Source organism: Simochromis diagramma, unplaced genomic scaffold, assembly GCF_900408965.1.
Source record: "Simochromis diagramma unplaced genomic scaffold, fSimDia1.1 OVJJ01000176.1, whole genome shotgun sequence".
NCBI lineage: Eukaryota > Metazoa > Chordata > Actinopteri > Cichliformes > Cichlidae > Simochromis > Simochromis diagramma.
Window position 1 is genome coordinate 2,401,024 of NW_024386892.1, and position 14,035 is coordinate 2,415,058.

A 14,035-nucleotide genomic window follows, 5' to 3' on the forward strand; every position below is an offset into this window, starting at 1 on the left:
AGAAACTTCCCAGAAAAAGACATTTTTATATTTGCATCACATTTATGATCCAGTTCTTCAAGAAACATGACACCAGGGTTTGTATGATATAAATCCTGAAGCCCAAAGTCTAAATGCAACATCTGATTCTTGTTGGGTGAAAACCTGGTGATGCCACATTGAAGTATTTTGTGAGGTAATTCTTTTAACTTGTTTCTCGTGTCATATTAAATTTTTCTTGTATGACAAACTGGTTTGAAGTGCTTTTGCAGTTACATGTATGAGTCTCAGATTCTGTAAAGTTATTTATTTCATATTCTGTATAGTTTTTCATATTTATATCCTGTTCATATCCTGTCCATAGCCTGTACATACTTATAGTTATAGAATATTCACAACATACTTCATACCGTGTACATTATAACATACCATAATAGACCCATTTCTGTAATATACTCACATATCTATATTATTGCTAATATATATTGTAATATATCTATATCACTAAAGCACTTCTGGATGGATGCAAACTGCATTTCGTTGCCCTGTACCTGTGCATGTGCAATGACAATAAAGTTGAATTCTAATTCTAATGAGACATAAAAACATAGAAAGAGGTCGTTTTAGAGCATACGTTTCCACATGGGCCCAATATTTGCTCTTTAAATAAAACAGAATGGCCCTTAATGGACAGAGCAACAATGTAGAGTAGTAAGGTGAGAAGGATAAAATGGGAACGTTTGATGTGACGCTGCAGGTGTGATTGCAGTCACACTGATGAAGGGTGCAGATGCAGGACGATGATTCGTTTATGACTCAACACCAAATTAAAAGAAAAGCCGGAGCAACAGGAGACAAACTGTTGTCACAGGTTCCTGCGAGCTTGGTCTGGATATGTTTATGTATACATCCTTGTCCTTAAGCAGTTCTCCTACTTATATGTATATGCAAGTATATTTACTATATTGAGTAAACATAATTTACATTTGATAGAGGATGTCGCGAAATCAATCAATGCAGAGCAGTGAGACAAACCACGGAGGCTCCAGAGAAGTGCAATCAAACAGTGAGTTTATTAACAGCCAGGAGAAAACATCAGCATATGTCCTCTGACCAAAATACATGTTGTGGACACTTATAAAGCAGTGGGGTACACGCCCCCCCATGGCGTCAATGACAGATTAAAATAGGTTCCAGACATTAGTCACAGTTAATGGTACATCTTGTACATCTTTAATGGCTATAAACAGACACAGAACTTCTCTTTTCTATAACACCTTCCATACAAGGTAGTAAACTTCAAGCCCTCAGGGTCTCTGGGGCTAATTATTGACTCTGCTCATCTGTTACCAAGTAGAGTAAAATATAGTAAGACTCCAAATGAGTTAAGGCCTCAGGCCTATTCCTAGATTATATGTACGGTATTATATGTACTGTAAGCATGCATTGCAGTTATCCTTCTATGTTCTAGTTTCCCTCAGCATGGATCACCTGGACAGTCACGCCAGTGAAGCTTAAAACCTTTAATGAACCGAACATCAACTCGAAATAAGCACAAATATGCAATGTGCATGAAATACTTCCAACCGTACCTGTAATAAAAGTTAACATAATAGAAGGATCCTCAAATGAACATCTTCAATCAACAACTGTAATGCAGTATCAATACTGTGAGAAATATTATTAAATGGAATGATGCTGTAAAGAATGTTATTAATGCAGTTATAATGATGCAGGTTATACGGCAGCAATAAAAGAATTTCTGTATCTCCACAAGGGACATCCTTTTCCTTTCACTGCAGTACATTTCTACCGTGTAAACCTTCATTTGTGTTCTCAGGATCACAATAAAGTGGTTACATTTTGAGATTACCTGGTTACATCTTTGTGTTGTGGGTTAGTTTTTGCAGTAAATTTTGGGTGTACATCCTGTGTTATATGATCTCATCACAGACGTCACCTTGTACATTTGAAAATGAGAAAGCATCCTGCCTCCTGATGTCAGCATATCAGAGTCAGCGACACCGGCCGATACGTTCTCCTCACAGGAGAAAAATAAAGAGACTGTTTGGAGCTGTTACAGGAGACTGTGTTACACTTCAGAAAAATAAGATTTCATGTCACATAAAAACGTCCAGTGCACTGCTGCAAGCTTGCTTTCCTTCTTGATGGTGCGTACGTATTCACAGCCATAGGACTATTCTGCCTGGCACTTATGTCTTGCCCAGTCTGGTCTGATTGTGGCATTCACCTTGTACTTGGCCGGCTGCAGGACCACTCCGAACTTTCCCTCCAGACTGGGCAGATCATGGCCTGGTGGGACAGTCAGAGTGAAGCGCTGCAGGATCCAGGACAGGAAGAGAAAGAGCTCCATCTTGGCCAAGGCCTCACCTAGACATACTCTCAGCCCAGCACCGAAGGGCAGGTAGCTGGGTGATGGGATCGTCAGTCCTGTGCCTTCACTATTCAAGAACCGGCCTGCAGAGCAACAACAACAGGTTTAAGTTCACCAGCTGTGATGGTCACAGAAGCTAAACTAAAAGAACTGTCAGATCCAGCCTGTATACATATGTTGGTTCAGGATTTCATGTATATGTCTCGATCTTAAAACAGTGGCGGTGAATCAAACGGGAACAAGACTCCAGGTATCCCCTAAGGTGAGGTCCTGGTGAGACACTGACTTGCTGCTATTAGAGTCCTTTCTCCTTGGACTTTCAGACTCCTTGGAGAATTTGAAAGTCCAAAAACTATCGTTTGATGCATGCTCAATGATCCAGGTAAGTAAATCCCCAAAGGCTGATTCTGTTCATCTGGACGTGGCCGTTTTTTTAGTGGGAGAAACGTTTCGTCACTCATCCAGGTGACTTCTTCAACCCAAAAACGATCAAAAACAGGGTGTTTGTCGGGTCTTTAACATACAATTCAAAGCACCCTGATGTCACTGTTATTGTGTATTAACTTAAGTAGCCAAAAGCCATAACAATGATAGGAGCCAGAGACAGTGTCTGCCTTTCTATCACCATTAATCATCCTTGACTGAGGGAAGAAACCAAACAGACGTTTGCCTCAGAGAATAAAATCAGTTTCCATAACTGGATATTAAACTGTGGACAGATGTTTGCTCTTACCAGGGTCAAACCGCTCTGGGTTCTTCCACTCCTTCTCGTCATGGTGCAGAGCCCACAGGTTGATAATGACTCGAGTTCCCTTCCTCACTGTGAAATCTCCAAGGCTACAGAGACAAGAGCTCCCAGTTCACTCATGGGATTGACAATGGTGTTTGTGCATCAGGTAAATGTATTTTTAAGACTTCATTCAGAAACAGAAGATCCCAGATCAGTCCTACTTGTCAGTACAGAGCAGTAAGCTTCCTGTCCTAATAAACAGCCTGGTCACTTTTCACAGAAGTGTGTCATTTTAATAGATCGATGCAGTCAGCAGTCACCTCTGCTGTGTGTCAACATGGCTTTATTAAATGGGTGAACTCAGTGAGCATCGCTGTACCTGGTGTCACAGAGAGCCACGTGGGGGATGAGTAGAGGTGCCACGGGGCGAATCCGTAATAACTCCCTAATGGTGGCCTCCAGATAGGGCAGACTGCCTCGGTCGGTGAGTTTAGGAGAGCGGCTGTCACCCACCGTCCTGTCCAGCTCATCCTGGATACGTCTTTGCACCTAAACATGAAGCAGTAGAGTCACTGTGCATCGGAGATGCTCTTTAACAGCTTCACACACTCAGGATTCACACGTTTTTCTCTGTTGCATTTGATTAGAATCAATAAAAATATTATTCCCATTGGCTGCTGCAAGTTGGACATTAATGGGAATAAAGGGCGTGGCATGCTACTACACAAGTTCAGATTACCATCGCTTATGTGTTGTGAGACTTGGCATGTTTTCATATGTGTGCTTTCACATTCACACTCCGGGCAGGTGAGTAACCTGATCTGCAGCTGCAGCCACCTGGAGTCTGTATGCTTCATTCAGCTGTGGTTTTCTTGCAGCTTCACAACAACTGAGTTTATTAATGACTGTGTGTGTTGATGATGTTGCATAGGTATAGTTTGTAAAAAGATGCTTAAACTTAATTAGATTCAGAGTTTTAAACATGTTTTAGACCACAGACAGAGAGGAGGAGAAGGGTCGTTTTTATCAGACATCTTTGAAACCCACGCCACGCGCCTCGTGGAAACACTGCTGCTGATCGAGCCTTACCTCTGGGTGATGAATCAGGTACGTTATGGCCCATTTGAGCACAGTGGTAGTGGTTTCCACGCCAGCGCCAAAGATGTCTCCCACTGTCATGAGAATGTGGTCATCAGTCAGGCCCACGGACTCTGCACTTATCTCTGATGTGTTGTTGTTCTCCGCACTGCGCTTGGCTCTTAGCAGAGCGTCTATCAGGTCTCTCTGCACGTGGTCGTTGTAATTCACCTGTGAGGGAGCAGCATGTCAGCGTACAGAACGCTTTGTATTTATTTAGCAAAGCAACCTAATGTGACCGCTGTAGTCAAGTATGTCTCTGTGTGATAATGTCCACCATCTCACAGCCGCACAGGATCACAGCTCTACTACAACATTGTGGTTTTTCTGCCTCAAATGTTGCCGATGCATTTGTACAAATGAAAGGAACCAAGTATGTGGTATAAGGTACGGGACACATGACTAAGAGAGCAGTTTGTACTGTACACTACCTTTAAATTTCAAACACTAATGGCCCCGTGGTTAAAGGGTTACCTTGTGTTCATCAAATTTCTTCTGTAGAAGTTTGTCTCTGATGGAAACACAGTGTTTCAGGAGACGTAGGTCTGCATTAGGAAAGATCTGTGATAAAGACAAAAACAGCCTGATAAACATCACGGTCCAACTGTCACCTTCTTGCTCATCGCTCACAATGTGCTGCGAGAGCTCGATCGTGCTAGCATCATTATAAACATGCACTGCAAATGTGTGTGGATCAGACACTCTTCACATTCTTTCACCATAAATTCTAAGAAACACCAGAGTGGCAGTAATCCCACTAAGGAAACACAACGAGGCGGCCTTTATCTTTCTGTTGATTGCCTACATTTACACTGCGGTCTGATTGTTTCTGCTCTGAGTTCTTGCTGCTTACCTGCAGCCAGGGGAAAATGTCCACCAGGCTGTCTTTGGCCACAGTGTCCACAATGCCCTGGCTGTACTGCAGCATATTCTCAAACTCTGAGTCGCCTCGGCAGTAGGACGAGTTGAAGCAGAGAGAGCAGATAACGTTGGTGACGGCGCGAGTCAGCTCAGGAGAAAGATCCAGGGCCAGCCCCACGTCTGCTGCCCCTGACAGCACGGAGCACAGAGACTGGGCCTCTGCACAAACTGGGCAAGACAAAGTTCATTACCTTCCATATTTATCATACTTAGAAACACTACAGCAGATATTACTGCATTTGGAGCATTTAAAGTCTCTCTGTACACACACACACACACACACACACACACGGACACACACACACACACACACACGGACACACACACAGACACACACACACACACACACACACACACACACACACGGACACACACACACACACACACACACACACACACACACACACACACACACACACACACACACACACACAGTTTCCTACTGTTGCCAAACGTTTGTTGTGAGCTCTATATAAATAAACGTTATTGTTTCTATTTATTATTTTCATTGTACGAGAGTAGAACAAGAGTAGAACGAGAGTAGAACGAGAGTAGAACGAGAGTAGAACGAGAGTAGAACGAGAGTAGAATGAGAGTAGAATGAGAGTAGAACGAGAGTAGAATGAGAGTAGAACGACCAATCACTTTGTAAAAACAGGTCCTTTCCACCTGCTGACTGATCATTGCATTAGATATTTCTCTTTAACTTAAATTTATGCTTAAATGCTTTGAAGAGTAAAAAAAGTCCCCGAGTGTGTTCCTTTAAATGAGTGCGTCTGCTTGTTGTGATTTATTGCTGCTGATCTGCCTGCCATACGCAGTCTCACATCAGAGAGTGGTATCAAACTAGAGGAGTGAACTGTACTCACTGGTCTTCTCAATAGAGGCAGAGCCTTCTCCAAACATGCACAGGGCTGCGTGGACTATCTTCCTGTGGAACTTCCACGTAGCACTGTAGTCTCCAAATGCAATGTCCTTCCCATCTTTAGTCAGAATATCTGTAGTTACCTTCATCACAAACACGACATGAATGGAAACCAACCCAAAAAACAACCAAACAGAACAGGACATTTAGGAGAGAGTTATACCCACAGTTCTAGGTCTTCCTGCAAACGTCTTTCCCTTCTTGAGCAAGACTTCTTTGGCGTGCACATGATGGTTGACGACAATCACGCTGTGGGAGCCCATCATCAGCGAGTATGTTTGTCCGTATTTTACCTGCAGTTCTTTGAAAAGCACATGCGGTTGTAATTCACTCTGCAGGCTCAGCAGGCTGCCAATCAGTGGCAGTGCAGGGAGGTGTGGCGGCTCCCTAGAACCGTGTGCAGACATCCTGAACTTGAACTGCAGTGCTAACAAAGTGAGGCCCACCACCATGAACACACACAGACACCAAAACCAAGCCATATCAGTGACAGAGGCGCTTGGTTCAACAGAGCTGAAACATCCCAAGAAATATCTGTTCAAGGTTTCCCAACCACTGCGGAGCGCTGCTTTTATGCAGCAACTTCAAGGCCAGGTCCTTGAATCTGTAGGACTGTGACAACTCAAACAAGATAAGATGACACTCAGTCTTTCTAGAACTACACAAGATGCTGTAAAAGTGTAGAACAAGACAGAACAGGACAGGACAGAATATAATAGAATAGAACAGAGCAGAACAGAACAGAACAGAACAGGACAGAATATAATAACAGAGCAGAACAGAACAGAACAGAATAGAATAGAACAGAAAGAATAGAACTAGAACAGAACACATAATAGAAACAGAAAGAACAGAATAGAACAAAGAAACAGATAGAATAGAACAGAATAGAAAGAAGAATAGAATAGAATAGAACAGAACAAACAGAATATAAACAATAGAATCAGAACAGAACAGAATAATAGAATAGAACAGAACAGAACAGAACAGAATAGAACAGAACAGAATATAATAGAATAGAACAGAATAGAATAGAATAGAACAGAATAGAATAGAACAGAACAGAACAGAACAGAATAGAACAGAATAGAATAGAACAGAATAGAACAGAACAGAACAGAATAGAACAGAATAGAACAGAACAGAATAGAATAGAATAGAACAGAACAGAACAGAACAGAACAGAATAGAACAGAACAGAATAGAATAGAATAGAACAGAACAGAACAGAACAGAATAGAATAGAATAGAATAGAACAGAACAGAACAGAATAGAATAGAATAGAATAGAACAGAATAGAACAGAACAGAATAGAATAGAACAGAACAGAACAGAATAGAATAGAATAGAACAGAATAGAATAGAATAGAACAGAACAGAATAGAACAGAACAGAATATAATAGAATAGAATAGAACAGAACAGAACGGAACAGAATAGAATAGAATAGAACAGAACAGAATAGAACAGAATAGAATAGAATAGAACGGAACAGAATAGAATAGAATAGAATAGAACAGAACAGAATAGAACAGAACAGAATAGAATAGAACAGAACAGAACAGAATATAATAGAATAGAACAGAATAGAATAGAATAGAACAGAACAGAATAGAATAGAATAGAACAGAATAGAATAGAACAGAACAGAACAGAACATAATAGAATAGAACAGAATAGAATAGAACAGAATAGAATAGAATAGAACAGAATAGAATAGAACAGAATAGAACAGAACAGAATAGAACAGAACAGAATAGAATAGAACAGAATAGAACAGAACAGAACAGAATAGAATAGAACAGAATAGAATAGAATAGAACAGAACAGAATAGAACAGAACAGAACAGAATAGAACAGAACAGAATAGAATAGAATAGAACAGAACAGAACAGAACAGAACAGAATAGAATAGAACAGAACAGAATAGAATAGAATAGAATAGAACAGAACAGAATAGAACAGAACAGAATAGAATAGAATAGAACAGAACAGAATAGAATAGAATAGAATAGAACAGAACAGAATAGAACAGAACAGAACAGAATAGAACAGAACAGAATAGAATAGAATAGAACAGAACAGAACAGAACAGAATAGAACAGAACAGAACAGAATAGAATAGAACAGAACAGAACAGAACAGAACAGAATAGAATAGAACAGAACAGAATAGAATAGAACAGAACAGAACAGAACAGAATAGAACAGAACAGAATAGAATAGAATAGAACAGAACAGAATAGAATAGAATAGAATAGAACAGAACAGAATAGAACAGAACAGAACAGAATAGAACAGAACAGAACAGAATAGAATAGAACAGAATAGAATAGAATAGAACAGAACAGAATAGAACAGAACAGAATATAATAGAATAGAATAGAATAGAATAGAACAGAACGGAACAGAATAGAATAGAATAGAATAGAACAGAACAGAATAGAACAGAATAGAATAGAACAGAACAGAATAGAATAGAATAGAACAGAACAGAATAGAACAGAACAGAATAGAATAGAATAGAACAGAACAGAATAGAATAGAATAGAATAGAATAGAATAGAACAGAACAGAACAGAATAGAACAGAACAGAACAGAATAGAACAGAACAGAATAGAATAGAATAGAATAGAATAGCCATTTATTGACTTTGTACATGTACAAAGAAATTACAGGAGCTCCACACCAACTGTGCAGGAGTGAAAAAGTAAAATCAATAAATAGCAAACAAAGGAAATATATAGAAAACAAGACAAAGGCACACACAGGAAACAGTGTGAAAGGACTTAGTTACTTAGTAGAGTGAGTATTACGTCAGTTTAATGGGCGAGTACGCGCATGTAAAAGCGTGTATAACTGTGCAGGACATCATAAAGAAGACCCAGTTAGCTAATTAAAGGCATGGGAACCACGCAGGAAAACGCCGAATGCACGAAGTTAATTTGTGGTGGAGTATGTGTTGCTTTGTAGCATTCCTAGTTTGATTTGCAGTAAGATATGATGTGACCACAGTTTCATTTTAAATCTGGATGTTGTACAACTTTAATCAGCGTCACGCATCTGAAACGTGTCAATAATAAACTAGATGAACAGAATGGAGTAAAAATGATTTTACTGCATGCAAGTGAGAAAGAAACACGGAGTTTATTTGCACACAGCCAGACTGCGCGTCTGCACCGGAGCCCTATCTAATCTACTGAACTCGTTGCTGTGTAGTTTGTCCTTTCCCGCGCACCATCGCTAGCCAACATAGGAAAATGGCTTCAGCTGATTCCCAGCCGCGGTTCGGACAGTCTGTCAAAGGCTTGTTATCCGATAAAGTGGGCTCCTGCAGCGGGGATGTTATCGCGTTGACACGTCAAGTGCTAAAAGGATCCCGCAGCCAGGAGGTATCGCCACGCAAGTGATTTTAACTCAAGTTTAGTGATTTTACGCGAAGCTTCATGAAGCTTCATTTGCTCTAGCAGGACACCTACTGGACGTAAAAATAATAGCTGGCATGAATTTGAAGAGTGTGGCATTTTGCACACAGCCTGTAAATGTCAACAACAAAAGGAGTGTGTAAAATATGTATATTGTAGTGATGGCAGTACACTGTGTATATTTATAGTGGCAGTATGGAAAATGATTATTTGGAAATGCTTGAAATGGAAATGATCATTTACTGTGAGGTGAGGTGTGGTTGGGGTGTGGACAGTGGTTGTGCTTTTGTAACGTTGAGGTATGGACAGCTACACACTGAGGCTTTGAGCCTCAGTCCTGCCTGTTCACATTTTATTCTGTAAAAACTAAATTTCCACTGCTTTTATGGCCTTTTTAGTGGGGAGAACATAGCTAGGATTTAATGATTTAACAAATCTTTTGAATCCTTTGTCCTCCACAATGCTAAATGGCTGAGAGTCCTCAATCACCATGCTGACCAGGTCTTCATCTATTTGAGATTGTTCTCCTGAGGAAAGACAATAAAGATAAAGCACAAATATAAATATCACACACATAACTTATAACAGTTGTATAATATTGTTATATCATTTAGTAACATTACTGCATGCTATATTATCATGACATTTGATGGCTCACCTGGTCTTGCTCCACAATCGGTGTCCCCCTTATTCTCATGCAAAGCTCTGTAGTGCCTAAGCATGGATGAGGTGTTGTTGTTGTTATATCCCAGCTCCCTGGCACATAGCAAACACTTCACCTTGTACAAAAGTCAAGACAGCTCAACATAAATTGTATTGCACCATCAGTATTATGAAAATACATCTTCTGTAGAAATTTACATACCTTGTTGGGAGGAATAAGATCAAAATGTTCCCACACAGGGGAGGACATCCTCCTCTTCTTAGCTGGCTCCATTCTCTCCTGACTTTCTCTCCTGACTTTCTCTCCTCACTCTCATAAACCTCCAAACTGTCTCCAAACTCTCACTAACCGCAACTCTCCATCAAACACCCACATTTTGAGAGAAGTCTGAGGGGTTTATATCGCTGTCATATCTCGCGGCAAAGTTCGAACCACTTCATGAACCAGTCACGTGGTACAGCCGGGCAGCGAGGCTTCGGACGTCATCATTTTCAGCTCCTCCCATAAATGAAGCAAGCCTCGATACGCGCTTCGCGGAAACGCCCCCTCCATTACTCGACACAAGCTTCGAAGCCTCGATACAGAACGTCCCATCACTAATTTTTAGCGTCCGCTTTGAGCAACTAGCTAATGGAAAGCCCATTGTTAGCTAACGGAAACACTACAGGAACTAGATCAGTGTGTATGCTGGAAGGATTCAGCCTGTTATGTTCAATATTTGACCAAGAAAATAAAACCCACCAAAAGACGAGCGCTGCTGTAATATATGCGTTACTGTAGCCGATCATTGTTTATTAATCAAACAGGACACGAGTGGACGGCTGCTCTGACAGCTGCAGTTGTCTTATGGCGCCAGGTGTTTCAGATGTGAACAGCTGACAGTTGTTGTTCTGGCAAATTCGACACGTGGTGTCCTGACTTCATTTAAACGCACGTGTGTGTATTGTACTGAAAATCCTGCTGATTAAAAGTGGAACATATGTAGAAAGTTGAGGATTATTAGGTTTAACAGTTAAAGCAGGAAGCAGCGGATGTTGCTGGGATCATGAACATGTCACTGTGACATTAGTCCAAATGGCCTGAGGGAAGAAGTTTGGGGCCATCCTGATGCTTCGGGCACTGACCTGCTGCAGTGCTTCACTCGCTCACTCATGGTCTTCTGTTGCTGGTAGTTTGCAGCTTTGTGAGTTTTGAGCTGCAGAGACATTTACTGTCCTGTATGAACTCAGTGTTTTCAACTCTAAATGTGATGCGTCTGTTACTACAAACATCTGTAATGAAAGAACATAAAGCAGATGACTCATGTGAAAGCACCGTGTGAACGTAGTGTTTACACGTCACACGCATGTCTTTGGACTGTGGGGAGAAATCCCCCGACTCTGGTGGCAGGTCTGTGTGTGCACGCTGCCACAGTGTACTTATCTCAGTAACTCCTCCAGGTACTTGGGCAGGTTTGTTTTAAAACAGCTTCACGATAATAGTAGGAAGTCAGGTTTGTGATATTCGTCGAACACACGGACGTGTGAATCTTGTTTTGTTGTGAAGTTAAGAGTTAAGTTCAACGAAGCTTCCTAACAGATCTGTTTCTAAAAGCCAGAGAAGTGAAGTTTTTGTTAAAAATGTGTAAGTCCTGATTGTTAGTGTGCGTCTGCACAGCTGGTGTCTGGTTTAATTTTGTTTTGTTTTGTTAACCAAATCTTTCAAATCGATATATTAAACAAACACGGACTCTTCTGGTCCAACGCTAACACGACCCAGTGGGTCTGAGTGTTTGCCTGATCCCAGTTTGATCCCAGGAGCAGATACAAATCCCAGGATGCCATGTAATGTGGAATAAACAGACTTTTGCCTAGTGAACAAAACCCTGCTGTCCTTTTCCTGAGGAGTTTCCCTGTTTTCAGGATTTTCTGTTAAATGTGCTGTGGGTGTGGAGTTTTCCACGGTTGCTTTAGCAAAGCTCAGCTGTCACAGGGCAACAGGCTGCGTACCCTGGACGCGCTGCCCGTCTGTCGCAGGGTTTCCAGCTGCAGACGGCTGTCCTGATATTTCTGTGGCAAACAGCTGTGAGATGTTACTATGGTGATAGAGGTTTGTTTATTCAGTTGAAGTACTGATTGAATAATCGTAACGATTGCGTTGCCGCGGATGTCTCTTCCAGCTTCTCGGTCAAGCAGCAAGAAGCATGGTGATTCAGGAGGATGCTATCCTGCACTCTGAGGACGTGAGTAGTCTTCTGATAGGTCAGAGGAAATCTCCACGATCACATGAGATGTGCTTCATTATTGGAGAAAGAAAATCCTCAAAAACAATTTTACACTCGGTGTTCGCTGAGGTCCAAAACTGTGTGTGTGCTCTTGCTCTCTCTCTTCATCTCTTGCAGAGCCTGAGAAAAATGTCCATTATCACCACACATTTACAGTACCAGTAAGTAGCACTCGTCTCTTTCATGTATGAAACCTGTTGGCTTTGCTTAAACTGGTTGCTGTAAAGTCTCTCTGTCTCTGTCTAAGGCAGGAGGCCATTCAGAAGAAGTAAGTGTGACCACAGCTGTTTATGCCTCAGAGAAACAGCTGGAGCATTTCTCAGCAGTAAGCTTGGTTCTGTTCCTCTGTCCTCCAGTGTGGAGCACTCGAAAAACCTGCAGGACCAGCTGAGACACCTGTTGAAGTAACGGAGAGGACATGCTGTGTTTACACGGTCTGCAGACGGCGTCTCAGGACACTGTTGGACTTTTAGTTCAAACGAAATAACATTTGAAGGGAGGCGCGTCTCTGCGTCAGTGAACCACCGTGGGATACTTAACATAAATGTTGTGTTCATTAACGTTACATCAAACAGCACACATGCTTCTGTCATACTGGACTATATGTACACCTGTGGGACGGCTGTGTGACAATAACATCAAAGACCTGAATAAAAGTACTAAATGAGCTGGTCCATTGTTTTGCATTAAGGAGAAACATGACGCTGAGCTGCTCCTGTGACCGGCCAGCACGTCACCGAGTGGGTGGGAGATACTTTTCAGCATCTCCTCATCTTGGACAACATCCACCTCTTCAACAGCACCTTTAGAGAGTCCGGCTCCACACCCACAGCATCACCTGCTTTGTGGATCAGTGCATTGAGTGTGCTGGCATCTGCGACCCTCAACCTGCTGCTCCAGCACGTCACAGCATCCAGGACGCACTGGCCTCAACAGGGCGTCACCCTACACATGTTAAAGGACCTCAGCTGGTCCACAGTCGTTTGCTTTATCAGGTTGAGCTGCAGATGATTCTGCTTGCACCACAGAACGCAGCGCTCATACAAAATCTGTCAAAATCGAATAAAAGGCTGAAGTGAAGCCAAGTCATTGGGACCTGCAGTCACCTGCAGCTTCAGCACTTTTGTGCCCGTTCTTGAACAGGAAGGGATATTTGTGGCCACGTTTTCATCTGATAGGATATTAAACTAAAGTTTAAACGTAGTGTTTTATCCACATACCAGGCTGTAGTCTGGCAACCTCAACGGAACAAAATGAAATTATGGGCAAAGCCTTTATCAAAAACAGTCCTCAGATTTGAGGGACGTTTTTCTCTTTCGCTGGCTCTTCATCATCCCTGACTGATGACGCGGAGCAAAAGGACAAATTTATCAGCAGCTGAAGGCCAAACAGCTCCTTGGCCCTGCCGGTGTCCCTGTAGCCGTGCTCCTGAGTTCACACGTGTTCAACAAGACTTCACAATTCGCTGCTGAGGAGGCGAAATCCAAGGCTAGGCACGTAGCGGGGCCATCAGTACAGTCTGTGTGCAGGTTGTTGCAAAACTACAGAAACTGTCGTGTGATGCTGTGGTCCGGAGTGTACCCGGCCTCTCGCTCT

At 41.9% G+C, this 14,035-nt stretch overlaps 2 protein-coding genes across 4 annotated transcripts; one reads left to right on the forward strand and one right to left on the reverse strand.

The window, feature by feature from the left end:
* Window positions 1–1,033: 1,033 nt before the first annotated feature.
* Window positions 1,034–6,643, reverse strand: LOC120734851 (steroid 17-alpha-hydroxylase/17,20 lyase). The gene is made up of 8 exons (XM_040033899.1): window positions 6,255–6,643; window positions 6,032–6,170; window positions 5,095–5,330; window positions 4,716–4,802; window positions 4,194–4,412; window positions 3,484–3,653; window positions 3,108–3,211; window positions 1,034–2,457 (listed from the first exon to the last, which is right to left on the reverse strand). The coding sequence occupies exons 1-8, from the start codon at window positions 6,567–6,569 to the stop codon at window positions 2,177–2,179; spliced, it is 1,551 nt and encodes a 516-aa protein (XP_039889833.1). The 5' UTR covers window positions 6,570–6,643; the 3' UTR covers window positions 1,034–2,176.
* A 2,566-nt stretch (window positions 6,644–9,209) lies between these two features.
* On the forward strand, window positions 9,210–13,107 carry borcs7 (BLOC-1 related complex subunit 7). 3 transcript variants are annotated; one of them, XM_040033905.1, is made up of 5 exons: window positions 9,210–9,479; window positions 12,335–12,397; window positions 12,557–12,600; window positions 12,691–12,707; window positions 12,796–13,107. In XM_040033905.1, exons 1-5 carry the CDS (start codon window positions 9,348–9,350, stop codon window positions 12,828–12,830), a joined length of 291 nt encoding a protein of 96 aa, XP_039889839.1. In that variant the 5' UTR covers window positions 9,210–9,347; the 3' UTR covers window positions 12,831–13,107. The 3 variants fall into 3 exon arrangements, with proteins under 3 accessions (XP_039889839.1, XP_039889838.1, XP_039889837.1); XM_040033903.1 differs by having other exon boundaries at window positions 9,299–9,479; window positions 12,687–12,707; XM_040033904.1 differs by lacking the exon at window positions 12,691–12,707 and having other exon boundaries at window positions 9,287–9,479.
* Window positions 13,108–14,035: the final 928 nt, after the last annotated feature.

Coding starts and splice junctions, on each gene's coding strand:
- LOC120734851 (XM_040033899.1), bottom strand. CDS start 6,569: ATGGCTTGGTTTTGGTGTCTGTGTGTGTTCATGGTGGTGGGCCTCACT. Junction 5,331..6,031: donor TGCCTCTATTGAGAAGACCA/GTGAGTACAGTT, acceptor TGTCTTGCCCAG/TTTGTGCAGAGGCCCAGTCT. Junction 2,458..3,107: donor CCCAGAGCGGTTTGACCCTG/GTAAGAGCAAAC, acceptor GTTGCTCTGCAG/GCCGGTTCTTGAATAGTGAA.
- borcs7 (XM_040033903.1), top strand. CDS start 9,348: ATGGCTTCAGCTGATTCCCAGCCGCGGTTCGGACAGTCTGTCAAAGGC. Junction 12,601..12,686: donor ACCACACATTTACAGTACCA/GTAAGTAGCACT, acceptor TCTCTGTCTAAG/GCAGGAGGCCATTCAGAAGA. Junction 12,708..12,795: donor CAGGAGGCCATTCAGAAGAA/GTAAGTGTGACC, acceptor TCTGTCCTCCAG/TGTGGAGCACTCGAAAAACC.